The 27,367-nt window shown below is 52.2% G+C and overlaps 2 protein-coding genes across 4 annotated transcripts in view; one reads left to right on the top strand and one right to left on the bottom strand.

The window, feature by feature from the left end:
* The first annotated feature begins 9,610 nt into the window (after positions 1–9,610).
* Positions 9,611–26,780, top strand: HNRNPAB (heterogeneous nuclear ribonucleoprotein A/B). 3 transcript variants are annotated; one of them, XM_041761555.1, is made up of 8 exons: positions 9,611–9,741; positions 20,619–20,850; positions 21,574–21,742; positions 22,413–22,571; positions 22,780–22,911; positions 24,961–25,078; positions 25,750–25,890; positions 26,170–26,780. In XM_041761555.1, exons 2-8 carry the CDS (start codon positions 20,642–20,644, stop codon positions 26,238–26,240), a joined length of 999 nt encoding a protein of 332 aa, XP_041617489.1. In that variant the 5' UTR covers positions 9,611–9,741; positions 20,619–20,641; the 3' UTR covers positions 26,241–26,780. The 3 variants fall into 3 exon arrangements, with proteins under 3 accessions (XP_041617489.1, XP_041617490.1, XP_041617488.1); XM_041761554.1 differs by lacking the exon at positions 9,611–9,741 and adding an exon at positions 20,288–20,514; XM_041761556.1 differs by lacking the exons at positions 9,611–9,741; positions 25,750–25,890 and adding an exon at positions 20,287–20,514.
* PHYKPL (5-phosphohydroxy-L-lysine phospho-lyase) overlaps positions 22,017–27,367 on the bottom strand; it is a 37,980-nt gene continuing 32,629 nt past the window's right edge. The window contains exon 13 of the mRNA XM_041761553.1: positions 22,017–24,294. The gene's annotated coding sequence lies outside the window, so the exon portion shown is untranslated. The remainder of the gene's footprint in view (positions 24,295–27,367) is intronic.

Here is a 27,367-nt window from a genome sequence, read left to right on the forward strand (position 1 = left end):
GCCTTTTTAAAAAATATTTGAGTAAGTAATACATTGACATGGTTCAAAATTATACCATAAAGTTATATGGTGAAAAGTGTCTCTTCCATTCTTGTTTCAGTTTCCTATTTTTCTACCCAGAAGTAGCTAGTGAGAGGCAATTCCTACATTGCCTTCCATAGTTAGTCTCCATCTATCTACCTACCTTCCTACCTCCCTACTTATCCCCAAATACTGTTTTTTCCCCTTTTTACAGAAGTGGTAGCAGACCATGAACAGCATTATTGCATTCTGCTTTATTCAACAAGAGATTATTCCTATGAAATTGCTTTTGTTAGGATAGCATTAACAAGTTAATCAAATGGGCCGCCTGAGTGGCTCAGTTGGTTAGGCGTCGGCCTTTGGCTCAGGTGATGATCCCAGGGTCCTGGGATGAAACCCTGTGTTTGGCACCCTGCTCAGCAGGAAGTCGGCTTCTCCCTCTGCCCCTCCTCTCGCCTGCTCGTGTTCTCTCCCTCACTCTCTCAAATAAATAAAACCTTAAAAAAATGTTTACAGGATGTTTGACTTCATCATGATCTCTACTCTTCCTATTCAGGAACACGAAGCCCTTTGCGTTTGCTTACATGTTTTATGTGCTCAGCATTTCCTGTATTCTTCATCTTTTTCTTGTATATTCATTAAGTGTATTCCTAGGTGTTTTATATCCTTTCTTCCTTTGTATCTTCTGATTCTTGTTGACATGCTAAAACCACCTTGCTGAATTCTCTTATTTATTTAGAATGGTGTTTTGGGTTTTCCACATATGTAATCATATGATCTCCAAATTGTGATGAATTTACCTACTCATTTCCTACCTTTTACACCTCTACTTTCTTTCTCTTGTCAATTGCATTAGCTGTTCCTCCAGAAAAGGTTAAAGAATAAATGGAATAAGGTATTGTTTCATACTTTAATGAAAAATACTTCAGGAAGATGACATTTGGATTGTTTTTAGAAATGTTTATCTTGGGACTGTTGGGTGGCTCAGCCTTGGCTCAGGGCGTGATCTCCGGGTCCTGGGATGGAGTCCTACATCGGGCTCCCTGTGAGAAGCCTGCTTCTCCCTCTGCCTCTGCCTCTCTCTTTGTGTCTCTTGTGGATGGATAAGTAAAATCTTCTTTTTTAAAAAAGAAATGTTTACCTTACTCTATTTTGTCAAGAATGTTTATTGAAAATGTATGTTGAAATTTGGGACGCCTGGGTGGCTCTGGTAGGAGCATCTGCCTTGGGCTCAGGGTGTGATCCCAGGTTCTGGGATAGAGTCTGCCATCAGGCTCCCTGCAGGATGCCTGCTTCTCCCTCTGCCTATATCTCTGCCTCTCTGTCTGTCTCTCTGAATGAAAACAAATCTTAAAAAAAAAAAGACTACTTTTCCCCCTCATTTTTCCTATTAATATTATCATTATATTAACAGAGTTCCTAATATTAAGCCATCCTTTGCTTTCTTCTTTTTTTTAAATTATTTTACTTATTTATTCATGAGTGACCGAGAGAGAGAGAGAGAGGCAGAGACACAGACAGAGGGAGAAGCAGGCTCCACGCAGGGAGCCTGACGCGGGACTTGAACCCCGGGTCTCCAGGATCAGGCCCTGGGCTAAAGGTGGTGCTAAACCGCTGAGCCACCCAGGCTGCCCTCTTTTTTTTTTTTTTTTTTTTTTTTAAATAGGCTCCATGCCCAACATGAGTTAAAACTCAAGACCCTGAGATTAAGACCTGAGCTGAGATCAACAGTTGCTTGCTCAACCTACTGAGCCACTAGACACCCCTACTTACTAGCATTCTTGCATCAGTATTCATAACTGAGCTCAGTCTGTGGTTTTCTTGTATTGGGCAAGTCAAGTCTGATGTCTGAGTTGACCTCCATGCAGAGGTGTGGAGGCTGCCCTGGGACCTGCGAACCTGGATCTTGTGATAAAGAGCAGGACTGGAGAGAGATTGTTGAGTCTCTCACATATAGGCGGTGTCTGTGGTAAAAAAAAACAAACAAACATGGATGAACCTGGAAGCAAAAGAAACCAGATACCAAAGGCTACATGTATGATTTCATTTATTAAAAATGTCCAGAACAGGGATCCCTGGGTGGCGCAGCGGTTTAGCGCCTGCCTTTGGCCCAGGGCGCGATCCTGGAGACCCGGGATCGAATCCCACGTCGGGCTCCCGGTGCATGGAGCCTCTCTCTCTCTCTCTCTCTCTCTGACTATCATAAATAAATAATAAAAAAAAAATAAAATAAAAAAATAAAAATGTCCAGAACATGTAAACCTAGAGAGACAGAAAGTAGATTGGTGGCTGCAGGGGCTGGGGCTGGGGTGGGTGGGTGGGGACTGCTCAGGGTAAGAGGTTTCGTTTTTCAGGGGAAGTGAACGTTCTGAACTTCAATTGTGGTGACCAGTTGCTCAACTCTCTGAATATGCTAGAACCATGGACTTGTACATTTTAACCAGGTGGACTTTATGGTATGTCAATAAAAAATAACCCGATTAGAATGTGGGGGGAGGAAAAAAAAAACTGGGAAGTGGCTAGACTATGTAAGGAAAATTTGGAAACTGCAATGAGGACGCCGCTCTCACCCTGGGTCAGGCCTGGAAGCCCCCGTGGGAGGCCAGTTCCCACCTTTTTGCAAAACGAAGGAATGTTAACAAGAGCCATTCTAGGCCGTCATTCTTCGTTGCCGGAAGTAGTTCTGACCCAACAGTCAAAGGGAGGGCCAGTTTTAGAAAGAACAGTTCCCCAGGAGGAAAAGATTTACCGGCTACTGGCAGGGCGCGACAGGACAATGGGTGGGCCGGGCATGGGAGCCTAGGCCGGCCCGCGCGACGGCGGCCAGCGGCGGGGCGGGACGAGTCTGGTGCTGGGCAGCGGGAGGTTCTGGAAAGGCGGAGGCAGAAGCACTGGCCGAGGTCAGCCAGGAGGTGTCTGGGGGCGGCAGGACCAAGACGCCGGGGTCGGGTGGGTGAGAGCTGCGGCTGGGACAAATGAGGCAGCATGTGGTCCTGGAGAGCTAGCCCACGTCTCGCAGGCCAGGGCAAGTACCTGCTGGGACCGGGCGAGGACCGAGGGCTCGTGCAGCCGCCGCAGCCCCGAGCCGGAGCCGCTCCTCGCCGGCTGCGGCCCGAGCCCCTGCGCATGCCCAGAGCGCCCGGTGGGCGGGCCGGAAGTGGGCGGGCCCCGCGGAGGCGGCGCGGGGTGGGGGTGAGTGGCGGGGCTGAGTAGCGGGTGCCCTCCGGGAGGGACCTGGTTTAGGTGAGGAAGGTGGGAAGCTCTTCCAAGCAGGCGAAGGGTTGCACTTACAACGTGATCCAGAAGCCGTCGAGATAAGGCGGGGCTCCAGCCACTGGAGGATGAGGATCCTGGGGATCGATGAGGACACTAGGAGAAGGCGACAGGTGAGGCGTCACCTGCACAAAGTCCTGAGTCCGGCGAGGGTCTCGGTGGGCAGGTGGTGCGGGCGGAGGTGTGAAGACTGGGAACTTGAGATAGGGAGACTGGTGAAGTCCCCAGCTCTACGGCAGGCGCTGGATGTTCACGCTACAGTCGTTGGAGTGCTGGCCCGATTTTCTTTCTTTCTTTCTAAGATTTTATTTATTTACTCATGAGAGATACAGAGAGGCAGAGACATAGGCAGAGGGAGAAGCAGGCTCCCTGCGGGCAGCTTGAGGCAGGACTGACTCCCAGGACCCCAGGATCACGCCTTGAGCCAAAGGCAGACCCTCAACCACTGAGCCACCCAAGTGCCCCTGGCCTGCTTTTCAAATGAAGAATATTGAATATTCCCCCAAGGGGAAATTACTTGTTCTGAATTCCAGAGTTGAGATGCTGGGTGGGAGGCAGGATTTGAGTTGAGCGCCCTGATTCCAAAGCCAAATCCAAATCCAAAGTTTAAGGGATGGGTAAGTGGCCTAGAACAGAACTGACAAATATTACCCATATAGGATGAGATGGTAAATACTGTATTTTCCGTCTCCTGGGCCAAGAGACATTTCATTATGTAGCTAAGTTCATAATATAAGAAGATGGAAAGGGGTGTCGGCTGACTCAGTCTGTAGAGCACATGGTTCCTGATCTCAGGATGGTGAATTTGAGCCCCACATTGGGCATAGAGATTACTTAAAAAGGGGGAGTGGTGGAAGAATATTAAAAGAAAGAGATGAAACATTTTTCCAAATGCTTCTTATTGACAGATCTTTATTTACAGACACTGACTTTGAAATTCATAGAATTTATATGTCATGAAATACTATTTTGTTTTTTTTTTAATTTTTTTTAAGATTTTATTTATTCATGAAAGACAGAGAGAGAATGAGAGAGAGAGAGAGAGAGAGAGAAAGAGAGAGAGGCAGACACAGGCAGAGGGAGAAGCAGGCTCCCTGTGGGGGCAGCCCGATGTGGGACTCGATCCCTGGACCCCGGGGTCAACCCCAAGCCGAAGCCAGCCACTCAGCCACTGAGGGCCCCACCCCACCAGTGCCCTTGGAAAGAGAAGTTAAGACCAGCTTTCCTAGCACCAGTGCTGGAGACTCCTCAGTCCTCGCACCCCCACCCCGCCTCCTTAGGCCCCTGAGGTCCTGCCTGGTCTGGCCTCAAGGAGGAAACTGATGTGGCTGCCAGGGCTGTGGCCTCCGGCGCCACTGTCCACGCCCAGGAGCTAGCTGGCTTTGCCCTGCCCTCGGCTGTGGCTGTGGACAGAGAAGGGAGGTGGGAGGTGCCAAGAAGAGGGTACCAGGCTGTGGCTTCCTGTTTCTGGGTGGAGACAGGCGGGGGTTCTGGGTGCATGTCTGTCCCCTCTCTTATTGCCTCTGGCTGCCTGGGGCTCAGAGCAGTGCCAGGAGTGCCCAGAGGATACCATCCCAAGAGAGGCCTGGGTTCCAGGCCTAGTGCCACAGGCCACCCCTAGACTGCACATTTGTGTCCTCCCCCTGTTCGTATGTTTAAATCCTTCCCCTCGATGTGATGGCATTTGGAAGTGGGGCCTTTCAGGGGGGCAGTTAGATCATCAGGGTGACCCTGTGAGGATGCAGGGAGAAGACAGCCAGCCCCCCGGGGCACCAGGAAGCACGGTGGGTGGGGGGACGGGGGCAGGCACCTTGATCTTGGGCTTCCAGCCTCTAGAACTATGAGAAGTACATTTCTGTGGTTATAAGCTGCCTCATCTACCGTGTTTTTGTTGTAGCAGCTTGAACGGGCCGAGGCCCTTTCCTTCCATGCCCTTTAGTTTTCTTCTCTGTTCATGAGGGGCTTGGACTTGATCTTTGAAATGGATCACTTCTTGATCCTTTGCCTGCGGTTGCCAGGAATGGGTGAGTGCAGTGAGAGGCAGGTGTGGGGCGAGGGGCCTGCCTGAGTGGTGGGTGGTTTCCTCCTTGGCCGAGGCAGACAGCATGGCCCAGGCCTTCCCTGCCAGGCCTGCCATTCAAAGCCACCACTGGGTAGCTTCTGGCCCAGTTTTCCAGCCTGACTGCTCACCTGCCCCTCTGTCTCGAGTCAGGGTTGTGACTACTAGAGATACAACGTTCCGCCCACTCACCCTCCTTAATAAAAAAAAGAAAAATTTTTTGGCGGGTGGGGGTGGGGGGCTGGGTGGATCAGCGGTTGAGGTCTGCCTTCCACTCAGGGCGTGATCCTGGAGACCCACCATTGGGCTCCCTGCATGGAGCCTGCTTCTCCCTCTGCCTGTGTTTCTGCCTCTCTTTCTCTGTATCTCTCATGAATAAATAAATAAAATCTTAAAAAAAAAAAAGGGTGGAGGTGCAAAAGAAGCACTGAACTCTTGATCTCTGGGTCCTGAATTCAAGCCCCATGTTACTTGTAGAGATTACTTAAAAAAAAAAAAAATAAATAAATAAAATTTTTTTTTTTAAAGATTTGGTTTAGGGCCCCTGGGTGGCTCAGTCAGTTGAGCATCTGCCTTCGGCTCAGGTTATGAACCCAGGGTCCTGGGATCTAGCCCGAGTTGGGCTCCCTGCTAGGCCGGGAGCCTGCTTTTCCCTGTCTCTCTGCCTACTGCTCCTCGTTTGTGTGCTCTGTCAAATAAATAAATAAAATCTTTTTAAATAAATAAAATCTTTTTTTTTTTTTTTAGAGAGATTTTATTTGTTTATTTGAGAAAGAGAGCACAACCAGGAAGGAGGAGCAGAGGAAGAGGGAGAAGCAGACTCCTCATTGAGTAGGGAGCCTGATGCAAGACTCGATCCCAGGACCCTGGCATCATAACCTGAGCCAAAGGCAGACAGACACTCAACCACTAAGCCATCCAGGTGCCCTCCCCCCTTTTAAAAATTTTTTATTTGTTTAAGTAATCTCTATACCCAACACGGTGCTTGAACTCATGAAGATCAAGTGTCTCACATTCTGCTGACTGAGCCAGCTGGGTCCCCCGTCCTCCTTGATGTCTTTAATGCCCCTCCTTCCATGGACTGGTGCCATCACTGTCATCACTGACTTCCTGTTTCACATGGATAAGGGGATCCCTTTGTCATGGCACTGGCTCATCTTCCCTTTCTCAGGTGGAGCTACCTGCAGTCTTTGAACCTCCTGCACCTTCTCAGGTGCCTTTGCCGGCACCCTATCCTCCCCCATCTCTGCCCAGAGAACCCCATTCAGTGTTCCTGGTGCAGCTGGGCATGTGCTCCTCTGGGAAGCCTCATGCTTCCTACCCACCTCCCCGACTTGGGTAAGGTTAGGGTTCAGGGGCATCCCTCCCACGTGTCCTATTCCCCGATGTACTGTTCATCCCTCCCAAAGCAGGGCCAGGGCAGGGATGGCCTTTGACAGTGGAGACCAGCAGTTTACCCAGGACAGGTGCCTGGTGACGGTTTCCGAAAAGCAGACGGACCAAAGGAAAGCTTTCCTCTTGTGTCTCCCTTTGTCGCCACTAACATGCAGTTGCTGCAAGCCTGGCGTGAAGAGTGGACACCCAGTCTGGCCTTGCCTTCATTGTGCAAGTATCCACGCTCATTTCTCAGTGTCCCTTGCGGCCAGGCGCTGTCCTTTCTGTTTGCTCCCTCTGCCAGCTGTGTGCACCTGATAAGGCCCAGAGTTGGGGGATGGTGGTGCTGCAGGATGAAGGGGCCCTTGTCCTTACATGCCACGTGGAGGAGAGGGCCCCTTCTCTGGCCTGAATGCCTGGCCGGGACTGTTAATCTGTAAGACACGATCTGCCAGGCTTGAGATCCGGTGTGGTTCATGCAGAGTGATGCCCCTTAAGTGCAAGCCCAGGAGTGGGAGACAGAGGCGGAGAGGCACGATGGGGCCTGGATGGCCCTGGATGGGTGGGGCAGGTGAGGGACAGAGGGCCACCAAGGCTGGCCCCATGTTCTGGACTGGCATGGGTAGCTAAGGAGCAGACTACACACATTCTCCGTCGCCAGCGACACAGCAGAGGGTCAGGGCTCCGGGGAATGTCGTGCGTTCAGTTTGGGACATGCTGAGATTGAGGTGCTTCAATGCTCAGGGATACTTATGCCTGAGGGTCTGTCCCTAGGGTCGCTCGGGCCTGCTGATGGCAGTGGCAGAAGCCCAGGTGTTAATAATGAGTGAATAGGGCGCCTGGGGGGGGCTCAGTGGTTGAGCATCTGCCTTCCGGCCCAGGGCATGACCTGGAGGCCTTGGGATCAAGTCCCACGTTGGGCTCCCTGCATGGAGCCTGCTTCTCTCTCTGCCTGTGTCTCTGCCTCTCTGTCGTCTCTCGAATGAAAACAAATCTTAAAAAAAAAAAGACTCTTTTCCCCCTCTTTTCCTTTAATTTATCATTTAAAACAGAGTTCCTTATTAAAGCCACCCTTTTGCTTTCTTCTTTTTTTAAAATTTTTTACTTATTTATTCTGGTGACCGAGAGAGAGAGAAAAGGGGGCAGAGAACAGAAGAGGGAGAACAGGCTCCAGCAGGGAGTGACGCGGGACTTGAACCCCGGTCCCCAGGATCAGGCCTGGCCAAAGGTGGTGCTAAACCGCTGAGCCCCCCGGGTCCCCCTCTTTTTTTTTTTTTTTTTTTTTTTTAAATAGGCTCCATGCCCAACATGAGTTAAAACTCAAGACCCTGAGATTAAGACCTGAGCTGAGATCAACAGTTGCTTGCTCAACCTACTGAGCCACTAGACACCCCTACTTACTAGCATTCTTGCATCAGTATTCATAACTGAGCTCAGTCTGTGGTTTTCTTGTATTGGGCAAGTCAAGTCTGATGTCTGAGTTGACCTCCATGCAGAGGTGTGGAGGCTGCCCTGGGACCTGCGAACCTGGATCTTGTGATAAAGAGCAGGACTGGAGAGAGATTGTTGAGTCTCTCACATATAGGCGGTGTCTGTGGTAAAAAAAAACAAACAAACATGGATGAACCTGGAAGCAAAAGAAACCAGATACCAAAGGCTACATGTATGATTTCATTTATTAAAAATGTCCAGAACAGGGATCCCTGGGTGGCGCAGCGGTTTAGCGCCTGCCTTTGGCCCAGGGCGCGATCCTGGAGACCCGGGATCGAATCCCACGTCGGGCTCCCGGTGCATGGAGCCTCTCTCTCTCTCTCTCTCTCTCTGACTATCATAAATAAATAATAAAAAAAAAATAAAATAAAAAAATAAAAATGTCCAGAACATGTAAACCTAGAGAGACAGAAAGTAGATTGGTGGCTGCAGGGGCTGGGGCTGGGGTGGGTGGGTGGGGACTGCCCAGGGTAAGAGGTTTCGTTTTTCAGGGGAAGTGAACGTTCTGAACTTCAATTGTGGTGACCAGTTGCTCAACTCTCTGAATATGCTAGAACCATGGACTTGTACATTTTAACCAGGTGGACTTTATGGTATGTCAATAAAAAATAACCCGATTAGAATGTGGGGGGAGGAAAAAAAAAACTGGGAAGTGGCTAGACTATGTAAGGAAAATTTGGAAACTGCAATGAGGACGCCGCTCTCACCCTGGGTCAGGCCTGGAAGCCCCCGTGGGAGGCCAGTTCCCACCTTTTTGCAAAACGAAGGAATGTTAACAAGAGCCATTCTAGGCCGTCATTCTTCGTTGCCGGAAGTAGTTCTGACCCAACAGTCAAAGGGAGGGCCAGTTTTAGAAAGAACAGTTCCCCAGGAGGAAAAGATTTACCGGCTACTGGCAGGGCGCGACAGGACAATGGGTGGGCCGGGCATGGGAGCCTAGGCCGGCCCGCGCGACGGCGGCCAGCGGCGGGGCGGGACGAGTCTGGTGCTGGGCAGCGGGAGGTTCTGGAAAGGCGGAGGCAGAAGCACTGGCCGAGGTCAGCCAGGAGGTGTCTGGGGGCGGCAGGACCAAGACGCCGGGGTCGGGTGGGTGAGAGCTGCGGCTGGGACAAATGAGGCAGCATGTGGTCCTGGAGAGCTAGCCCACGTCTCGCAGGCCAGGGCAAGTACCTGCTGGGACCGGGCGAGGACCGAGGGCTCGTGCAGCCGCCGCAGCCCCGAGCCGGAGCCGCTCCTCGCCGGCTGCGGCCCGAGCCCCTGCGCATGCCCAGAGCGCCCGGTGGGCGGGCCGGAAGTGGGCGGGCCCCGCGGAGGCGGCGCGGGGTGGGGGTGAGTGGCGGGGCTGAGTAGCGGGTGCCCTCCGGGAGGGACCTGGCTTAGGTGAGGAAGGTGGGAAGCTCTTCCAAGCAGGCGAAGGGTTGCACTTACAACGTGATCCAGAAGCCGTCGAGATAAGGCGGGGCTCCAGCCACTGGAGGATGAGGATCCTGGGGATCGATGAGGACACTAGGAGAAGGCGACAGGTGAGGCGTCACCTGCACAAAGTCCTGAGTCCGGCGAGGGTCTCGGTGGGCAGGTGGTGCGGGCGGAGGTGTGAAGACTGGGAACTTGAGATAGGGAGACTGGTGAAGTCCCCAGCTCTACGGCAGGCGCTGGATGTTCACGCTACAGTCGTTGGAGTGCTGGCCCGATTTTCTTTCTTTCTTTCTAAGATTTTATTTATTTACTCATGAGAGATACAGAGAGGCAGAGACATAGGCAGAGGGAGAAGCAGGCTCCCTGCGGGCAGCTTGAGGCAGGACTGACTCCCAGGACCCCAGGATCACGCCTTGAGCCAAAGGCAGACCCTCAACCACTGAGCCACCCAAGTGCCCCTGGCCTGCTTTTCAAATGAAGAATATTGAATATTCCCCCAAGGGGAAATTACTTGTTCTGAATTCCAGAGTTGAGATGCTGGGTGGGAGGCAGGATTTGAGTTGAGCGCCCTGATTCCAAAGCCAAATCCAAATCCAAAGTTTAAGGGATGGGTAAGTGGCCTAGAACAGAACTGACAAATATTACCCATATAGGATGAGATGGTAAATACTGTATTTTCCGTCTCCTGGGCCAAGAGACATTTCATTATGTAGCTAAGTTCATAATATAAGAAGATGGAAAGGGGTGTCGGCTGACTCAGTCTGTAGAGCACATGGTTCCTGATCTCAGGATGGTGAATTTGAGCCCCACATTGGGCATAGAGATTACTTAAAAAGGGGGAGTGGTGGAAGAATATTAAAAGAAAGAGATGAAACATTTTTCCAAATGCTTCTTATTGACAGATCTTTATTTACAGACACTGACTTTGAAATTCATAGAATTTATATGTCATGAAATACTATTTTGTTTTTTTTTTAATTTTTTTTAAGATTTTATTTATTCATGAAAGACAGAGAGAATGAGAGAGAGAGAGAGAGAGAGAGAGAGAAAGAGAGAGAGGCAGACACAGGCAGAGGGAGAAGCAGGCTCCCTGTGGGGGCAGCCCGATGTGGGACTCGATCCCTGGACCCCGGGGTCAACCCCAAGCCGAAGCCAGCCACTCAGCCACTGAGGGCCCCACCCCACCAGTGCCCTTGGAAAGAGAAGTTAAGACCAGCTTTCCTAGCACCAGTGCTGGAGACTCCTCAGTCCTCGCACCCCCACCCCGCCTCCTTAGGCCCCTGAGGTCCTGCCTGGTCTGGCCTCAAGGAGGAAACTGATGTGGCTGCCAGGGCTGTGGCCTCCGGCGCCACTGTCCACGCCCAGGAGCTAGCTGGCTTTGCCCTGCCCTCGGCTGTGGCTGTGGACAGAGAAGGGAGGTGGGAGGTGCCAAGAAGAGGGTACCAGGCTGTGGCTTCCTGTTTCTGGGTGGAGACAGGCGGGGGTTCTGGGTGCATGTCTGTCCCCTCTCTTATTGCCTCTGGCTGCCTGGGGCTCAGAGCAGTGCCAGGAGTGCCCAGAGGATACCATCCCAAGAGAGGCCTGGGTTCCAGGCCTAGTGCCACAGGCCACCCCTAGACTGCACATTTGTGTCCTCCCCCTGTTCGTATGTTTAAATCCTTCCCCTCGATGTGATGGCATTTGGAAGTGGGGCCTTTCAGGGGGGCAGTTAGATCATCAGGGTGACCCTGTGAGGATGCAGGGAGAAGACAGCCAGCCCCCCGGGGCACCAGGAAGCACGGTGGGTGGGGGGACGGGGGCAGGCACCTTGATCTTGGGCTTCCAGCCTCTAGAACTATGAGAAGTACATTTCTGTGGTTATAAGCTGCCTCATCTACCGTGTTTTTGTTGTAGCAGCTTGAACGGGCCGAGGCCCTTTCCTTCCATGCCCTTTAGTTTTCTTCTCTGTTCATGAGGGGCTTGGACTTGATCTTTGAAATGGATCACTTCTTGATCCTTTGCCTGCGGTTGCCAGGAATGGGTGAGTGCAGTGAGAGGCAGGTGTGGGGCGAGGGGCCTGCCTGAGTGGTGGGTGGTTTCCTCCTTGGCCGAGGCAGACAGCATGGCCCAGGCCTTCCCTGCCAGGCCTGCCATTCAAAGCCACCACTGGGTAGCTTCTGGCCCAGTTTTCCAGCCTGACTGCTCACCTGCCCCTCTGTCTCGAGTCAGGGTTGTGACTACTAGAGATACAACGTTCCGCCCACTCACCCTCCTTAATAAAAAAAAGAAAAATTTTTTGGCGGGTGGGGGTGGGGGGCTGGGTGGATCAGCGGTTGAGGTCTGCCTTCCACTCAGGGCGTGATCCTGGAGACCCACCATTGGGCTCCCTGCATGGAGCCTGCTTCTCCCTCTGCCTGTGTTTCTGCCTCTCTTTCTCTGTATCTCTCATGAATAAATAAATAAAATCTTAAAAAAAAAAAAGGGTGGAGGTGCAAAAGAAGCACTGAACTCTTGATCTCTGGGTCCTGAATTCAAGCCCCATGTTACTTGTAGAGATTACTTAAAAAAAAAAAAAATAAATAAATAAAATTTTTTTTTTTAAAGATTTGGTTTAGGGCCCCTGGGTGGCTCAGTCAGTTGAGCATCTGCCTTCGGCTCAGGTTATGAACCCAGGGTCCTGGGATCTAGCCCGAGTTGGGCTCCCTGCTAGGCCGGGAGCCTGCTTTTCCCTGTCTCTCTGCCTACTGCTCCTCATTTGTGTGCTCTGTCAAATAAATAAATAAAATCTTTTTAAATAAATAAAATCTTTTTTTTTTTTTTTTAGAGAGATTTTATTTGTTTATTTGAGAAAGAGAGCACAACCAGGAAGGAGGAGCAGAGGAAGAGGGAGAAGCAGACTCCTCATTGAGTAGGGGGCCTGATGCAAGACTCGATCCCAGGACCCTGGCATCATAACCTGAGCCAAAGGCAGACAGACACTCAACCACTAAGCCATCCAGGTGCCCTCCCCCCTTTAAAAAATTTTTTATTTGTTTAAGTAATCTCTATACCCAACACGGTGCTTGAACTCATGAAGATCAAGTGTCTCACATTCTGCTGACTGAGCCAGCTGGGTCCCCCGTCCTCCTTGATGTCTTTAATGCCCCTCCTTCCATGGACTGGTGCCATCACTGTCATCACTGACTTCCTGTTTCACATGGATAAGGGGATCCCTTTGTCATGGCACTGGCTCATCTTCCCTTTCTCAGGTGGAGCTACCTGCAGTCTTTGAACCTCCTGCACCTTCTCAGGTGCCTTTGCCGGCACCCTATCCTCCCCCATCTCTGCCCAGAGAACCCCATTCAGTGTTCCTGGTGCAGCTGGGCATGTGCTCCTCTGGGAAGCCTCATGCTTCCTACCCACCTCCCCGACTTGGGTAAGGTTAGGGTTCAGGGGCATCCCTCCCACGTGTCCTATTCCCCGATGTACTGTTCATCCCTCCCAAAGCAGGGCCAGGGCAGGGATGGCCTTTGACAGTGGAGACCAGCAGTTTACCCAGGACAGGTGCCTGGTGACGGTTTCCGAAAAGCAGACGGACCAAAGGAAAGCTTTCCTCTTGTGTCTCCCTTTGTCGCCACTAACATGCAGTTGCTGCAAGCCTGGCGTGAAGAGTGGACACCCAGTCTGGCCTTGCCTTCATTGTGCAAGTATCCACGCTCATTTCTCAGTGTCCCTTGCGGCCAGGCGCTGTCCTTTCTGTTTGCTCCCTCTGCCAGCTGTGTGCACCTGATAAGGCCCAGAGTTGGGGGATGGTGGTGCTGCAGGATGAAGGGGCCCTTGTCCTTACATGCCACGTGGAGGAGAGGGCCCCTTCTCTGGCCTGAATGCCTGGCCGGGACTGTTAATCTGTAAGACACGATCTGCCAGGCTTGAGATCCGGTGTGGTTCATGCAGAGTGATGCCCCTTAAGTGCAAGCCCAGGAGTGGGAGACAGAGGCGGAGAGGCACGATGGGGCCTGGATGGCCCTGGATGGGTGGGGCAGGTGAGGGACAGAGGGCCACCAAGGCTGGCCCCATGTTCTGGACTGGCATGGGTAGCTAAGGAGCAGACTACACACATTCTCCGTCGCCAGCGACACAGCAGAGGGTCAGGGCTCCGGGGAATGTCGTGCGTTCAGTTTGGGACATGCTGAGATTGAGGTGCTTCAATGCTCAGGGATACTTATGCCTGAGGGTCTGTCCCTAGGGTCGCTCGGGCCTGCTGATGGCAGTGGCAGAAGCCCAGGTGTTAATAAGTGAGTGAATAGGGGCGCCTGGGGGGGGCTCAGTGGTTGAGCATCTGCCTTCCGGCCCAGGGCATGACCTGGAGGCCTTGGGATCAAGTCCCACGTTGGGCTCCCTGCATGGAGCCTGCTTCTCTCTCTGCCTGTGTCTCTGCCTCTCTGTCTCTGTGTGTCTCTCATGAATAAATAAATAAAATCCTTAAAAGTGAGAGTCCGGTCCCGGGTGGGGGTTCTGGGAACCTGGTTTCCAAGGTTTGCTGGGGATCGTGAGGCCAGGCTGGGCCCCTCTGAGTAGTCCGGGAAGCTCCTGATGACAATGGGAGGGGTTAGGTCTGTACATGGGCCACATGTTCCATTAAGGCCTGATTCCAGAAGGGTGACCCAGGCAATTCTGCTGGGCCTCTGGTGGGCAGAGGCTGTCTCTGAGACTCAAGCTGGGTGCGGGGTGGCTGTTGTAAGAATGTGTCCATGGGGAGCGCGGTGCCACTAGCTGGCAGAGCTTTTCCAGATTTTCCATGTTGGTTCTGAGGATTTGACTTGAGGTAGATGGTAGTAGGGGAACCCAGCAGGGGAAGGAGTTTTCTCCTAGATCTGTTGCTATTGTTGTTAGTAATCTGAGCTACTCTCCTTCATACCTACTTCCTGCAGGGCACTATGCTGAACCCTCTGCAGATGTACCGATCCCTGCAGGAGCTCTGCTGGGCACATGTTGCCATCCCTGTTTTAAAGATGAAGAAGCCTGGGCTTCATGGAAGCCGAGTTAGGGATTGACATCTTGGATGCTTTCAATTGATGAAAATGGTTTTAGGGACCCAGGAGCAAGATATCAGGAACTGGTGGGGGGATGGGGTCAGCTGGATGGCATCTGCTGGGGGCCAGTGAGTCTCCGCTCCTGCTGTGGACCTGTGGGACTGTGGCCCAGTGCAACTTCATCTGTTTTCTTTCTTTTTTTCATCTATTTTCTAGAAGCAGCCGGAAACGTGACATTTTGTAGAAATATCATGCTTTGTAAATGTTGGCAAAGAATCGTGTAAGGTGTTCAAAACATGCAATCAAGCAGGCTCAGTTGGTGAAACATTTGCCATCGGCTCAGGTCATGATCTAGGGGTCCTGGAATAGAGGCTTGCATTGGGCTCCCTGCTCAGCTCTCTCTGTGTCTTTCAGATAAATAAATAAAACCTTTTTTTTTTTAAAAAAAGACATTGTTTATTAATTTTGCAGATATTAGGGTGCTCACTGGAGGTGTTGGGGTGAAGGAGACAGACCTAGTGCAGAGTATCATTGAGCTCAGCATCCGTGTCTGAGAGGGGCCCTTCCTTGGAGCAGGACAGAGCACTTCCTGGAGGAAGTGGAAGTGTCGTGGATGCTGTATCAGTCAGCGAGGACTGCTGTAACAAAGCACCACAAGTGGCGCAGCATACAACAGAAATGTTTTGTCTCATGGTTCTGGAGGCCAGAAGTCCAAAAGTCAAGGTGTTGGGAGGCCCATGCTCCACCTGATGGCCCTGGGAGAGGATCTGTGCCTCTCTCCGAGCTCCTGGTGGATCCAGCACTCTTTGGTGTTCATAAGAGGTGACACAGGAGGGTTTCCTTCTCCCTTCACTCTCGGTCATGTGAAGATATGAGAAAACAGCAATCCGCAAATTAGGAAGTGGGTCCTCACCTAGAACCAGATCCGCCAGCACCCTGGGCATGCTCCTCCCTGCCTCCAGCACTGATAAATCAGTTTGTTGTTTAAGCCACTCAGCCTGTGGCATTTTGTTAGAGTAGCCGGAGCTGACTTACACACCTGACCTGGAGACTCCCACCTCAGCCTCCTTCATCACATGGTGTTTTCCTTTTATATCTCTCTGACTCCTTGTGTCCTCTCTCAGAAGCCTCCAGTCACGTTGGATCAAGGGCCTACCCTATTCCAGCATGACCTCATCTTGTCTCGATTTTATCTGCAGAGATTCCGTTTCCAGATCAAGTCACATGCACCCTCGAACATATCTTTTAGGGGGGCTGCAATTCAACCCGCAACAGATGTGTAGAGTAGGCAGGTGAGATTTGGGGAAGAGTATTCCAGGAAGAGGAAACAGCAGGTGCAAGTCACCTCCAGAGGCAAAAGAATGTGAGTGGGTTTCAGGACAAAAGCTGAGCACAGCTAGAGTGGAGAGTGGCCATGAGATGCTGCCATGGTGACTCAGTTGGTTAAGTGTCTGCCTTCAGCTCAGGTCATGATCCCAGGGTCTGTCCTGGGACAGAGCCCTGTGCTGTTGGGCTCCCTGCTCAGCGGAGAATCTGCTTCTCCCTTTCCCCCTCCCTGTGCTTATGCTCTCTCAAATAAATAAATAAATAAATAAATAAATAAATAAATAAATAAATAAAATTTTAAAAAGAAAGGAAGAAAAAAAAAAAGAGAGAAAGCTAGTTTCTTTTTTTTTTTTTAAATTTTTTTTTTTATTATTATTTATTTATGATAGTCACAGAGAGAGAGAGGCAGAGACACAGGCAGAGGGAGAAGCAGGCTCCATGCACCGGGAGCCCGATGTGGGATTCGATCCTGGGTCTCCAGGATCGCGCCCTGCGCCAAAGGCAGGCGCCGAACCGCTGCGCCACCTAGGGATCCCGAAAGCTAGTTTCTTTTGGTGGAGCCAGACATAGCCCTGCAGCAGGGGGGCTGGAGCCCATGGAGTTGTGGAGTGTGGCCTGGCCACAGTAGTCATAACACACTTGGAGCTAACTCCTGCAACTTCCATCTCGCAGGCTCAGCCAAGGAAAACAAACAAATAAGGAGAATATGGGGGAAATTATTCATATTCAGTTGACCCTTAGACAACACGGGTTTGAACTGTGTATGTCCACTTACACTGTTTTTTTTTTTAAAAAAGGTTTTATTTATTAGAGAGAGAGCACAAGCCAGGGGAGGAGCAGAGGGAGAAGGAGAAGCAGATTCCCTGCTGAGCACGGAGCTCAATCCCAGGACCTCCCACCTCTAGAACATAACCTGAGCTGAAGTCATATGCTCAATGGACTGAGCTCCTGGGGTGCCCCTTTTTTAGATTTTTTTTAAAATTTATTCATAGAGACACAGAGAGAGAGGCAGAGGCACAGGCAGAGGGAGAAGCAGGCTTCATGCAGAGAGCCTGACGTGGGACTCGATCCAGGGTCTCCAGGATCACGCTCTGGACTGCAGGCAGCGCTAAACCGCTGCGCCACCGGGGCTGCCCTAGATTCTTTTTTTTTTCGATAAACACAGTGTAGTACTGGTGAATATATTCTCTTCCTCATGACTTTCCTATTAAGGTTTGTCTTTTTAGTGGCTCACTTTATTGTAAGAATGTAGTATACACTACATACAACCTACAAAATACGTGTTATGACTATATTATTGGTAAGGCTTCTGGTCTACAGTAGGCTATTAGTAGTTCAGTTCTGGGGGAGTCAAAAGTTATAAGCAGATTTTTGGCCATGCAAAAGGTTGGTACCCTTAATCCCTGCATTGTTCAAGGGTCAACTGAAATTTTAAAAACTTCCAAAATGCATTTTGTGTCTGTTCTTTCTCTTCTAGGTTGGTTATTCTATGTATTCTTATTGACAGCCTGAATCCCTGAAACCAGGAGACTGTACTATATGGGCCTCTTAAGGGGGTTTCAGGAGGTAACTGGGCTCCTTCCTGATTTGATAACGTCATTGTCATAAAAGATGTCCTCTGTTCAGTGTCTGTATCTGGGACCCAATAACTGGAGTGGGATCCTTGCATCAAAGGTACTTCCTGCTGTTTCCGAAGAGCCCGGTGTCCTGCCCATGTCAAAAACCCCATTGGAGGCAATATAAAAGCATTCTGAGCTGAGACTGACTCCCTCTTGTCTGCAGTTCTTTAGAATTTATAAATGCTTTTTTAAAAAAATATTTATTGGCGCACCTGTGTGGCTCAGTAGGTTAAGTGTCTGCCTTCGGCTCAGGCCAGGATCTCAGGGTCCTGGGTTGGAGCCCTCTGTCTGGCTCCCTGCTCAGTGGGGAGCCTGCTTCTCCCTCTCCCTCTGCCTCTCTTCTCTGCTCGTGCTCTCTCTCTCAAATAAATAAATAAAATCTTTTTTTAAAAAAAGATTTATTTGAGAGGAGCAGAGGGAGAGGGAAAGAGAATCTCAAGCAGACTTCCTGCTGAGCATGGAGCCCAACATGGGGCTCGATCTCACGATCCTGAGATCGAAAGCTGAGCTGAAATCGAGTCTGATGCTTAACTGACTGAGCCACCCAGGTGCCTCACAAATTATTTTCTAAACTATTGCTTCATTTGAGCCTCAGAATAATCTGATATAGATCTAATTTAGACTAAGGAATTAGGGAGATCAGAGACCCCTTATACTACCATAGCCAGGAGCCATGGAAACAATGCAGAGTTGGTGTGGAGTTGGAGGTCTGGGTTTGTGGCTACAAGTTCATTTTTTAAAAATTATTTTTCATTTAAAAAAATTATTTATTTATTCATGAGAGACAGAGAGAGAGAGAGAGAGAGAGGCAGAGACATAGGCAGAGGGAGAGAAGTAGGCTTCATGCAGGGAGCCCGACATGAGACCCAATCCCAGGTCTCCAGGATCTTGCCCTGGGCCGAAGGCAGGTGCTAAACTGCTGAGCCACCCAGGGATCCCCCCACAATTTTAGTTATGATTTCAGTGTTTTTGTGCATCAATTATGGATACCGTCACACAAAAATTATTTTGAGGCTCCAATGAAGCAATTTTGAGGAAAGCATTTTGCAAACTGTGATGGACTGTCCAAATGTTATCCTCAGGTCATGGAAAGTGTTTCCATAGTTGTGCGAAAGGAATCCGTGTGGTCAAGAGCAGGAGCTTAAGTGAATGTCTGCCTTCATCAGTAGTTATGTTCTGTGGCTGCATTTAGACTATTTGACTTTGAACTTAATTACCTGTATTATATTCATCGCTTCGGCATCTGTGTCCATCATCCCCTGTTGCACCCAGTCCTCCCTGCACCTTATTTCTGTGGGTGGGCATGGGCTAGGGTGGAGATGGGGTGGGGGTCTGTTAAATTCTGCAAGCCTTTCTATCAGATTTCAGTGAGACAACCACAGTTTTTTGGAGCTCTCAGTTCCAGTTGCGGAATCTGGTCTGAGAGTGACTGTCAGGAGGGCCTTGTGGTGAACTGGAGGGTCTTTACTCACCTGTGGGTCGGTGCCCCTGCTTTAGTTGATGGATACCTTGGAGGAAGGTAGCCTCTGTGACCAAATCTTCAGATTTTCTGGAGTTGATTATTTTTTCTGAATGTGGAACTGTTACATTTTTCATTCTCCCTGGCAACTACTGGCTAGCTGGATTATTAGGGAGCGAGCCTTGGGTCCACACTCCGGGCTTCAGTTTTCTCACTGATAAATTTGTGATGGTATCACCTTCCATTGGGTTGTTAGAAGACCAGATGAGAAACAGAACCCCCAGACCCCCACACTAGGCCTGGCTGCAGGAACTCAGCGGGAAATGCCAGCTACTTAGGTTCTGTTGCTCTCTGGTAATCCCCAGGCTTCAGAGGTGGTAATCCTGGTCCATTTGGGGCCCCGGCACCCATATGATTATAAGGAATCAAGGGATTAACGCAGGCCTTTCAAGCGTGGTGGTCAAGCAGCTCAGATTAAGGGGTTTGGTGTATTAGGAAAAAAGAACCACTCCTCCCCACCTACCATCTTCATGATTTCAGGGAAATGGTTTATTTTTCTTTTTAAAGAGAAATTTCAGCAGAAATAAGTGAAGTCGAATGGGAAATGTGAACCCCCAGCGTGCAAACGACGCTAATCGCCTAGGTGACGCCGGACGCCCCGGGATCGGGGAACACCCCGGTCCCACAGTGTCTCCCGCCACATTCTGCCAGAGAACCAGCGGCCCCAGAGGCCCCGACGCCAGCGGGCTCCACCCCTTCTCCGCTTCTGGCCCGAGTGAGGCGGCAGAAAGCGGGAGCGCTGGGCCGCGAGGGCACCAAGGTCAAGGGGGAGCCCTGCCGCTGGCCTTGGGGGGCGCCGCGCGCCCCGTCTCGGCTGCCCGCGTTCTCCCGCTTCCAGCCGGACGATCGGGGCTTGCCAGGCTTCTCAGAGCCCCGTTTCCTCTTTTGGGAAAGCGGAGTGGGCGAAGCGAGCGGTGCCGGGCTGGGCGCCCCGCGACGAGAGCCTGCGGCCTCAGACCGCGGAGGGGTCGGTCGCCGGCGCCCTCGGCCGCGGGGGGCAGGGCTGGGGTCGCGCCCGGCCCGGCAGACCTCCGCGGGCCCCGCTCGCGCGGGTTCTAAAGTGAGGACAAAGCCCGCCCGGATTTAGCGTACGCGCGCCGCTGCGGCCAATGGGGCGCTAGCGCGCGTTTGAGTGACGGGCGAGCGAAACCAATGAGCACGTGCCTTGTTGCGAGGTGGGCCCGGCCCCGGCATTATAAAGGGCGCCACGAGTCGGCATTGTCAGGCGGCGGCACCGCGCGGGCCCGAGTGAGCTTGTCGGTCGGTGGGTCTGTGCGGCGCGGCGGCGGCGGAGGGCGCGAGGTCGCGGCGGCTCCGTTGGCGGCGGAGGCTAGGCCCGGCAGCGCAGGCGTGAGCGCGGCCGAGCCCGCGGCGCCTTCCCGGCGGGTGGGGACGAGCGGGCCCCGCGGCGTCATCGGCGGCGAGGTGAGTGGCCGGGCCCGCGGGCGGCGGGCGGCGGGCGGCGGGAGCCGGGGCGGGAGCCGCGCGGGAGCCGCGCGGGCCTGACGCGCCGGGGCCGCTCGTTGCAGGAGCTGCCGCGCCTCGGCCTAGCATGTCGGAAGCGGGTGAGGAGCAGCCCATGGAGACGACGGGCGCCACCGAGAACGGACACGAGGCCGCCCCCGAAGGCGAGTCGCCGGCGGGGTCCGGCACCGGGGCCGCGACGGGCGGCGGAGGCGGGAGCGCGGCGCCCCCGGCCGGCAACCAGAACGGCGCCGAGGGCGACCAGATCAATGCCAGCAAGAACGAGGAGGACGCGGGGTAGGTGCGGCCGCGGGCCGGCCGGGGCGCCGCCTTTGTTCCGGAGCCGCCTTTTGTTGGCGCCACGCGGCGGGGGGAGGGGCGGGCGGGCGGCCGGGGCCTGCTGGCTGCCCGCCGCCCGGCCCCTCCGCGCTCGCGGGCTCGCCGTTCGCGCCGGAGTTTGCAGGAGTTTGTTGGGTCGGCTTTGGCGCCGCCCCGGGGCCGCTCGCGCTGGGCTGGGGGCGGGCGGCCCGGAAAGGGGAGTGCGCTCGGACCCGGGGCCCGGCCGGCCTGGGGTTCGGCGGGGCTGCGTGGGCGGAGTTGGCGCGCGCCCCGGCCGCGGCCTCGCTGCCTCCCCGTTCCCCCCCCTCCCCGGGGGCGGAGTCACGGTCTGAACGCGGTCTCCGGCCCCCGGAAGCCTCGAGTTCCTTAAGAGCCGAGTTCTCGGGGGTGGCCTGGAGGGGCAGGGACGACGGCCGCTGGAGAGACGTGCTTGTTAGTCACATGGCTCCCTCTGTGCGTTCAGGGCCGATAGGTGCCCGGGCCAGAGTGCCCTTGGTCCCCTTGCCCCGTCGGGGGCCACCGAGTCTGAAGCTGCTCTAGGGTCAAGGTTGTTTGGGGGGGCGTTGTTGACGCCTTCCAAATGTAGGACCCTGGGGGACTCAGGGTAATCTGTGTGCTAGATGGCGACTTTGCTTAGAAGCTGTACCCAGGAAGGGCTGGCACGTGTCTTTACCTTTGCAGAAAAATGTTCGTTGGAGGCCTGAGCTGGGATACCAGCAAAAAGGACCTAAAGGATTATTTTACCAAATTTGGAGAGGTCGTTGACTGTACCATAAAAATGGATCCAAACACTGGCCGGTCAAGAGGGTTTGGGTTTATCCTCTTCAAAGATGCAGCCAGTGTGGAGAAGGTAAGCAGGATATTTGATGTCAGTGGTCTTAAGTTCATTCTAAGAGGATACCATTCTGAGCATGATTAGTTGGTGTGTTCTGTAGGTGGTTGAGCTTTGGGGAAAAACAGAGGTGAGGAACTTAACTGTTTTTGAAGGGATTAAAAATACAGATTAAGGGGTGGGTAGTAGGTATGGACTCAGGTCATCCAGGAAGAGTTTAATTGGTGTTTGATGCCTATACTGGCACTGATAAAGCCAGTGTTTTATGAGCACTAGAATAAGGAGTCTAGAGTTGCTGTGGAGTAGGCATTATTTTATTTAGTCTCATTTTACAGAAAATACTCGGAAGTGTAAGTAGAAGAGTTTACACACCAGAAAGGGGTGGTTTGCAACCGAGCAGCCCACCCTCAGCCTGGACTTTTCATCACTGTTTCTTTACTTCTGAGAGACCAGCTTTAAACTGCCAGCTGCTGGGAAAGCTGGGTGGGGGCGGGGGTGGGCTGTAGGTATTCAGATAAAAGAGCTGTACTTGAAGTTCAGAGATGACGGTTGCTAAGTCAGATTGAGGGTAGTTTGGAGGGGATGAACAAGTTCTGTGTACCCGTGTTGGGGCCTGTGTGGCTCAAGGAAGGGCCTTGGTGAGGGTGGTGCTGCTGAGTTAAGACTTGATTTTCTTCTGTTGGGACAGGTTCTAGACCAGAAGGAACACAGGCTGGATGGCCGTGTCATTGACCCCAAAAAGGCCATGGCCATGAAAAAGGATCCGGTAAAGAAAATTTTTGTAGGGGGTCTGAATCCTGAAGCCACTGAGGAGAAGATCAGAGAATACTTCGGCGAGTTTGGGGAGGTGAGTGTGTGACTTTGGGAGTGACTTGCCAGTTGCCTTGAGCTTGCTTTCTTCCTGGTCCTTGGCAGCCTTGGCTGGCCATTGCCCTCGTCAGCAAGGCTTTTCACTCTGGCCTTCCTAGGGTCTTTTCTCCTTGGAGTTCCCTACGGGTCCTGGGGGCCAGGTAGGAAGAGGCATTAGTGGTTCTGAGCTTTGCATATATTTACAGATCGAGGCCATTGAGCTTCCAATGGATCCAAAGTCAAACAAAAGACGAGGTTTTGTCTTCATCACCTTTAAAGAAGAAGAACCTGTGAAGAAGGTTTTGGAGAAAAAGTTTCATACCATCAGTGGAAGTAAGGTGAGGTATCTCCAACTCTGTATTTTGGCCTCCTGCTGCTGGAGAGCTGGCTCTCACTGGTGTGGGTTAGGAGTTGGGCTCCCTCTCCAGGGCAGTTTGACCCTACTGTTATTTTTTTTTTTGCAGTGTCTGCTGTCCTGATTGGGGCAGATGGTCCTGTCCTTCAGGGAGTCCCTAGGCTGGTGGCATTGGCAGAAACCCAGGATGTGTGGGAGGCAGGAGAAAGGGTGGTTTGTATGGGATGGAGCATGTTGAGTAGCCCCTTTGATTCCTGACCGAAAGCTAGAGATCATGCTGTTCTGAGTCTAGAATCCAAGGTGAATATGGCCTGCAGTTAAGGTCTCAGAAGATTCTAGAATTTGTTATTTATGGGTTGGTTTCCTCTGGGTTGAAGTCTTTCCTGCTGTGGAGCTTTTCCAACCTTCTGTCAGAACCAAATCTTTGTTTACTTCTATCCACTTTTGGACTCTGATTAGTTAACTCCCACCTCATGTGAAGATTCTTCCCAAAGCTTCCAGGGTTTTAGTTTTAGCTTACCCATGGCCGGTTTTGCCTTAAAAATGAGTACAGTGCTGTGCAGTGAGAAGTGCAGCCCTTCCCTCTGAACTCTGGTCAGGCTGGAGCATGGCGGTTTCAGGTATTCTCCAGGTGGCTAAGGAGGCAGTTGAGGGTGTGGCTCACCGGCAGGGTGTGGCAGGTCTGAGCAGGAGTGGCAGCCAGATAAGGTAGGACAGGTAGGGTGGAGCTCCTAGAAGTTTTAATCCTGGCTGGGAATTTGGACTAAATTCTGGATTTGGGCCTTTAAAGTACATAAAGTTTCGATTTTTAGGAACAGTTGGGCAAGAAGAGCTCATTCACTGTTGCCTCACTGCACAGTTAATGACGCAGAGGTGGTTTCTTTCTGTGTCTCAATGTGAAAGGGACAAGAAGTACCTATAAAGTTAACTGCTACTGGTGGTGGGTTTTGAAATAAATGTATTCAGCATTTTTAATTCATTCAACAGGGTAGAAGATAGCAGATGGTATCACTTGGGAAGGGGTGGTTTGCCAGTTTTTTGAAGGAGTAATACTTGAATGGTGACACATAAAAATTTTTGACTGGTCCTAATTAGGGGACCTCAAATTGTTTTAGGCAGGAGCCCTGGGAGGTCCCTGACCATAACCCCACCCACACTGAAGAGATTTTTGAGCAAAAGAAATTGAGTCTGGATCCTCAGGGGACACATCTGGCCCTTCCCCACAATAGGCCAGTGGTTGGGGGAAGAGGGAGGAGCAGTATATCCCCAGGGAAGCCCTGCCCTGAGCCTCAATGGCTTTCTTCCTCAAAGCTGGAGGTCAGGTCAGGGTTGCCATCGTAGTGTATTTGAAGGGGATGCTTCATTTCTGTAAAGAGAAGAAAAAAAATGAGAGGTTATTTTCCCCTAAGGCCCTTGATCTGAGAAGCCAGCTCTTGATCTCTCTTGCTCAGTAGGACCATGCTGGCATCACACCTGCTCCCTGCTGTGGGATCTTGCTACAATGGTTGGCATTGGCCTCACTGTCCTTCCTTCCCAGTCATTAGATGCGGAGCTGCCTCTGTGTGGCCATCAGTATATCTGGGGTGATAGCTGTTATCCCCCCAGTAAGTTGTCTGGGGAAAGGTTTGGCCAAAAAGGCCCTAGTGAGTCTAGGTCCATTGAGATTTTGGTTGTGGCCCTGAAAGCTTCTGCCCAAATGTGGTTTCTCACATTTTATATCAGTGTGTCTTTTTTGTTTTTGTGTTTTCAAGGTTTACTTTAGAAAGTGAGTGTACGTGCATGGGGGAGAGGGAGAGAAACTTTAGCAGAGTTGGTGCTCAGCATGGAACCCCACATGGGGCCCAATCCCCTGACCCTGAGCAAAAACTGAGTTGGCTGCTTACTGGACAGAGCCACCTGGGTGCCCAGTCCTGGATGTATTTTATTTTTGAGCAGATGGTCCCGAATGGCCATCTGAGTATCTGTCCACAAAGGTCTTTGTCTACTCAGCTTATCCCGGTGGTCTGATCCACCTCGTCTTCTCTGCTTTCAGTGTGAAATCAAGGTGGCCCAACCCAAAGAGGTCTATCAGCAGCAGCAGTATGGCTCTGGGGGCCGTGGGAACCGCAACCGAGGGAACCGGGGCAGCGGCGGTGGTGGCGGAAGTGGAGGTGAGTGCAGCCTGGATGAAGATGGGTCCCTGCCTGCATGGAGCTTCCGTGCCTGTCTGGGGGGCCTCTCTGGCCTCTGGTGTGTGGTGTGCCAGGCTGGACAAGTCCCATCGGCTGTGCTGCTGCTGCTGCTTGGCATGAGTCTGGCTCTCTTCGTGGCCTGGGGCCCTGGGGCGGAGGGGCATTTGGCACTGCGGTCCAGGGAGGGTGGTGTGGGTAGGCACAAGGGGGTGCGCTCGGCTCTGTGGCTGTCCTGAGTCTTGGTACACCTGTGGGTGGGTGGGCAGAAGGTAGGGCAGGGCTGTGCCAGGCGCTTTACCTCCTTCTGTCCAGGCCCCTCTGACTCCAAAGCCTGAACTTCATCCTTTTTGTGGCCCAGCTGCCAGGGAGGGCAGGGGTGAGGAGAGGGAGATTTCCAGAGAGAGTGAGCTCCTGCCTCATTTGCCCCTAGTGAAGTTAAGCATTCAGGTCTTTCCTGGCCTTCAGATCCCAGGCTTGGGTCTCAATGCAGGGTCGGGCCCAGGGCCCTCTACATCAGGACAGCAGTCCCTTGATTTCTAGTTCTTGAGTTGCCATAGTAACCCCGCCACCCAAAGGGCAGGATTTCCTCCATCCTAGCTCCTGCGTGTGCTAAATGGTCCACGGGCCCCTGTGCCCTGCTCCCCCCACAGGTCAGAGTCAGAGTTGGAATCAGGGCTACGGCAACTACTGGAACCAGGGCTACGGCTACCAGCAGGGCTACGGGCCCGGCTATGGCGGCTACGACTACTCGCCCTATGGCTATTACGGCTACGGCCCCGGCTACGACTACAGTAAGTAGGAGAGAGGGAGGCCCCATCCACTCACCCACCCTGGGAGGCAGGACAGACAGTGCAGGGGCTGCTGGCAGCAGGGGCTTTGGAGTCGGACAGGCTGGGCTTTGCGGCCTGGCTCGGCCACTGGCGCACCGCCTGATGAAGCTCTTGAGCTTCTGGGCCTCAGGAAGGTGGGGCGCGATCACCACCCCTACTGGACAGGGTGCAGGCTCTGGTGAGGATGCATGTCAAGCGCCTGGCACAGGGGTAAAGGCTCGTTGTTGTTCTCCTCCCTAGGTCAGGGTAGTACAAATTACGGGAAGAGCCAGCGACGCGGCGGCCACCAGAATAACTACAAGCCATACTGAGGCTTCATTCAGCAGGATGCCCGACTGATCGCACACGCTTTGTTTGGATATCGAGTGAACACAATTATGTACCAAATTTAACTTGGCATACTTTCTATGGCCTGTCCCATGTCCATCTTATTTAAATCTCCCCCCTGGAAATCAATCTCCTGTTGACTATTTCCAGAGCTCTAGTTTGTAGGCAGCGTGTGGGGTCTCTGAGGCCAGAGCGGCATTATGGGCTGATTTTATTCTCGGGTTCCCAGAGCCAGATTGGAGGGTCTGCTTCCTGCTGCTGTGCTGCAGCCTGGACCTGTGGACCCTGGTTGTAAAGAGTAAACTGTATCCTAGAAAACCAGTGTCACCTTTTTTTCACCTTTTAATTTTATATTATTTGTGTCATACATTTCCTGTTAATGGAAGTGTTAATTTTACTGTACTTTTTGGTACCTTTTGGGAATCTAATGTATTGTAAGGTATTTTACACGTGTCCTGATTTTGCCACGACCTGGATATTGAAGCTATCCAAGCTTTTGAAATAAAAATTTAAAAACCCCCAAAGCCTGGGTGAGTGTGGGGTATCCTGTGAAGAGCGGGGAAGGGCTAGGTGCTCCTGAGCCTTCAAAGCTCTAGTACCCTCCACGACCTAACAGCAGTCCTGTCAGGCAGAGCTGCAGACTCAGAACTGCTGGTTAGCTTCTTTTGAGGATTTGGTCCTACTCAGGACTCACTCTTTTAGAGAAAGTGACCACAGGCCTCTTCAAGATGAAGGGTTCCCCCCCCCCCCCCCCAGGGCAGTGGGGAACATTCTGGGACACCTGCAAACTTCTGTCTGTACTTGTTGGTAGAAATGGGTATTTGGTCTTCCAGCAAGGACTGAACCTATAGATGGAGGCCATGTCCTAGGAGCCAGCTGCAATTGGACAGTGTCCTTTCTTGGAGGACAGCCCAGCCCCCTTCGGCAGAGCCTAGCTGCTGACTGGATGGGAGCACCCAGGGTGCTGGTGGTTGAGGCCTCAGGAGACCTGGTGGCAAGAGGCAGCAGTGGATGAAGCCTGGCAGAGAATGTTTCCCCATCACCTCAGAGAAAAGAACTGGCTCAAGGCAGGTGCTATTCCTGCCCTCTGCTGTCCACTATAAAATGCATA

This window comes from Vulpes lagopus, chromosome 7 (genome assembly GCF_018345385.1).
Source record: "Vulpes lagopus strain Blue_001 chromosome 7, ASM1834538v1, whole genome shotgun sequence".
NCBI lineage: Eukaryota > Metazoa > Chordata > Mammalia > Carnivora > Canidae > Vulpes > Vulpes lagopus.

Coding starts and splice junctions, on each gene's coding strand:
- HNRNPAB (XM_041761555.1), top strand. CDS start 20,642: ATGTCGGAAGCGGGTGAGGAGCAGCCCATGGAGACGACGGGCGCCACC. Junction 21,743..22,412: donor ATGCAGCCAGTGTGGAGAAG/GTAAGCAGGATA, acceptor CTGTTGGGACAG/GTTCTAGACCAGAAGGAACA. Junction 25,079..25,749: donor CGGTGGTGGCGGAAGTGGAG/GTGAGTGCAGCC, acceptor CTCCCCCCACAG/GTCAGAGTCAGAGTTGGAAT.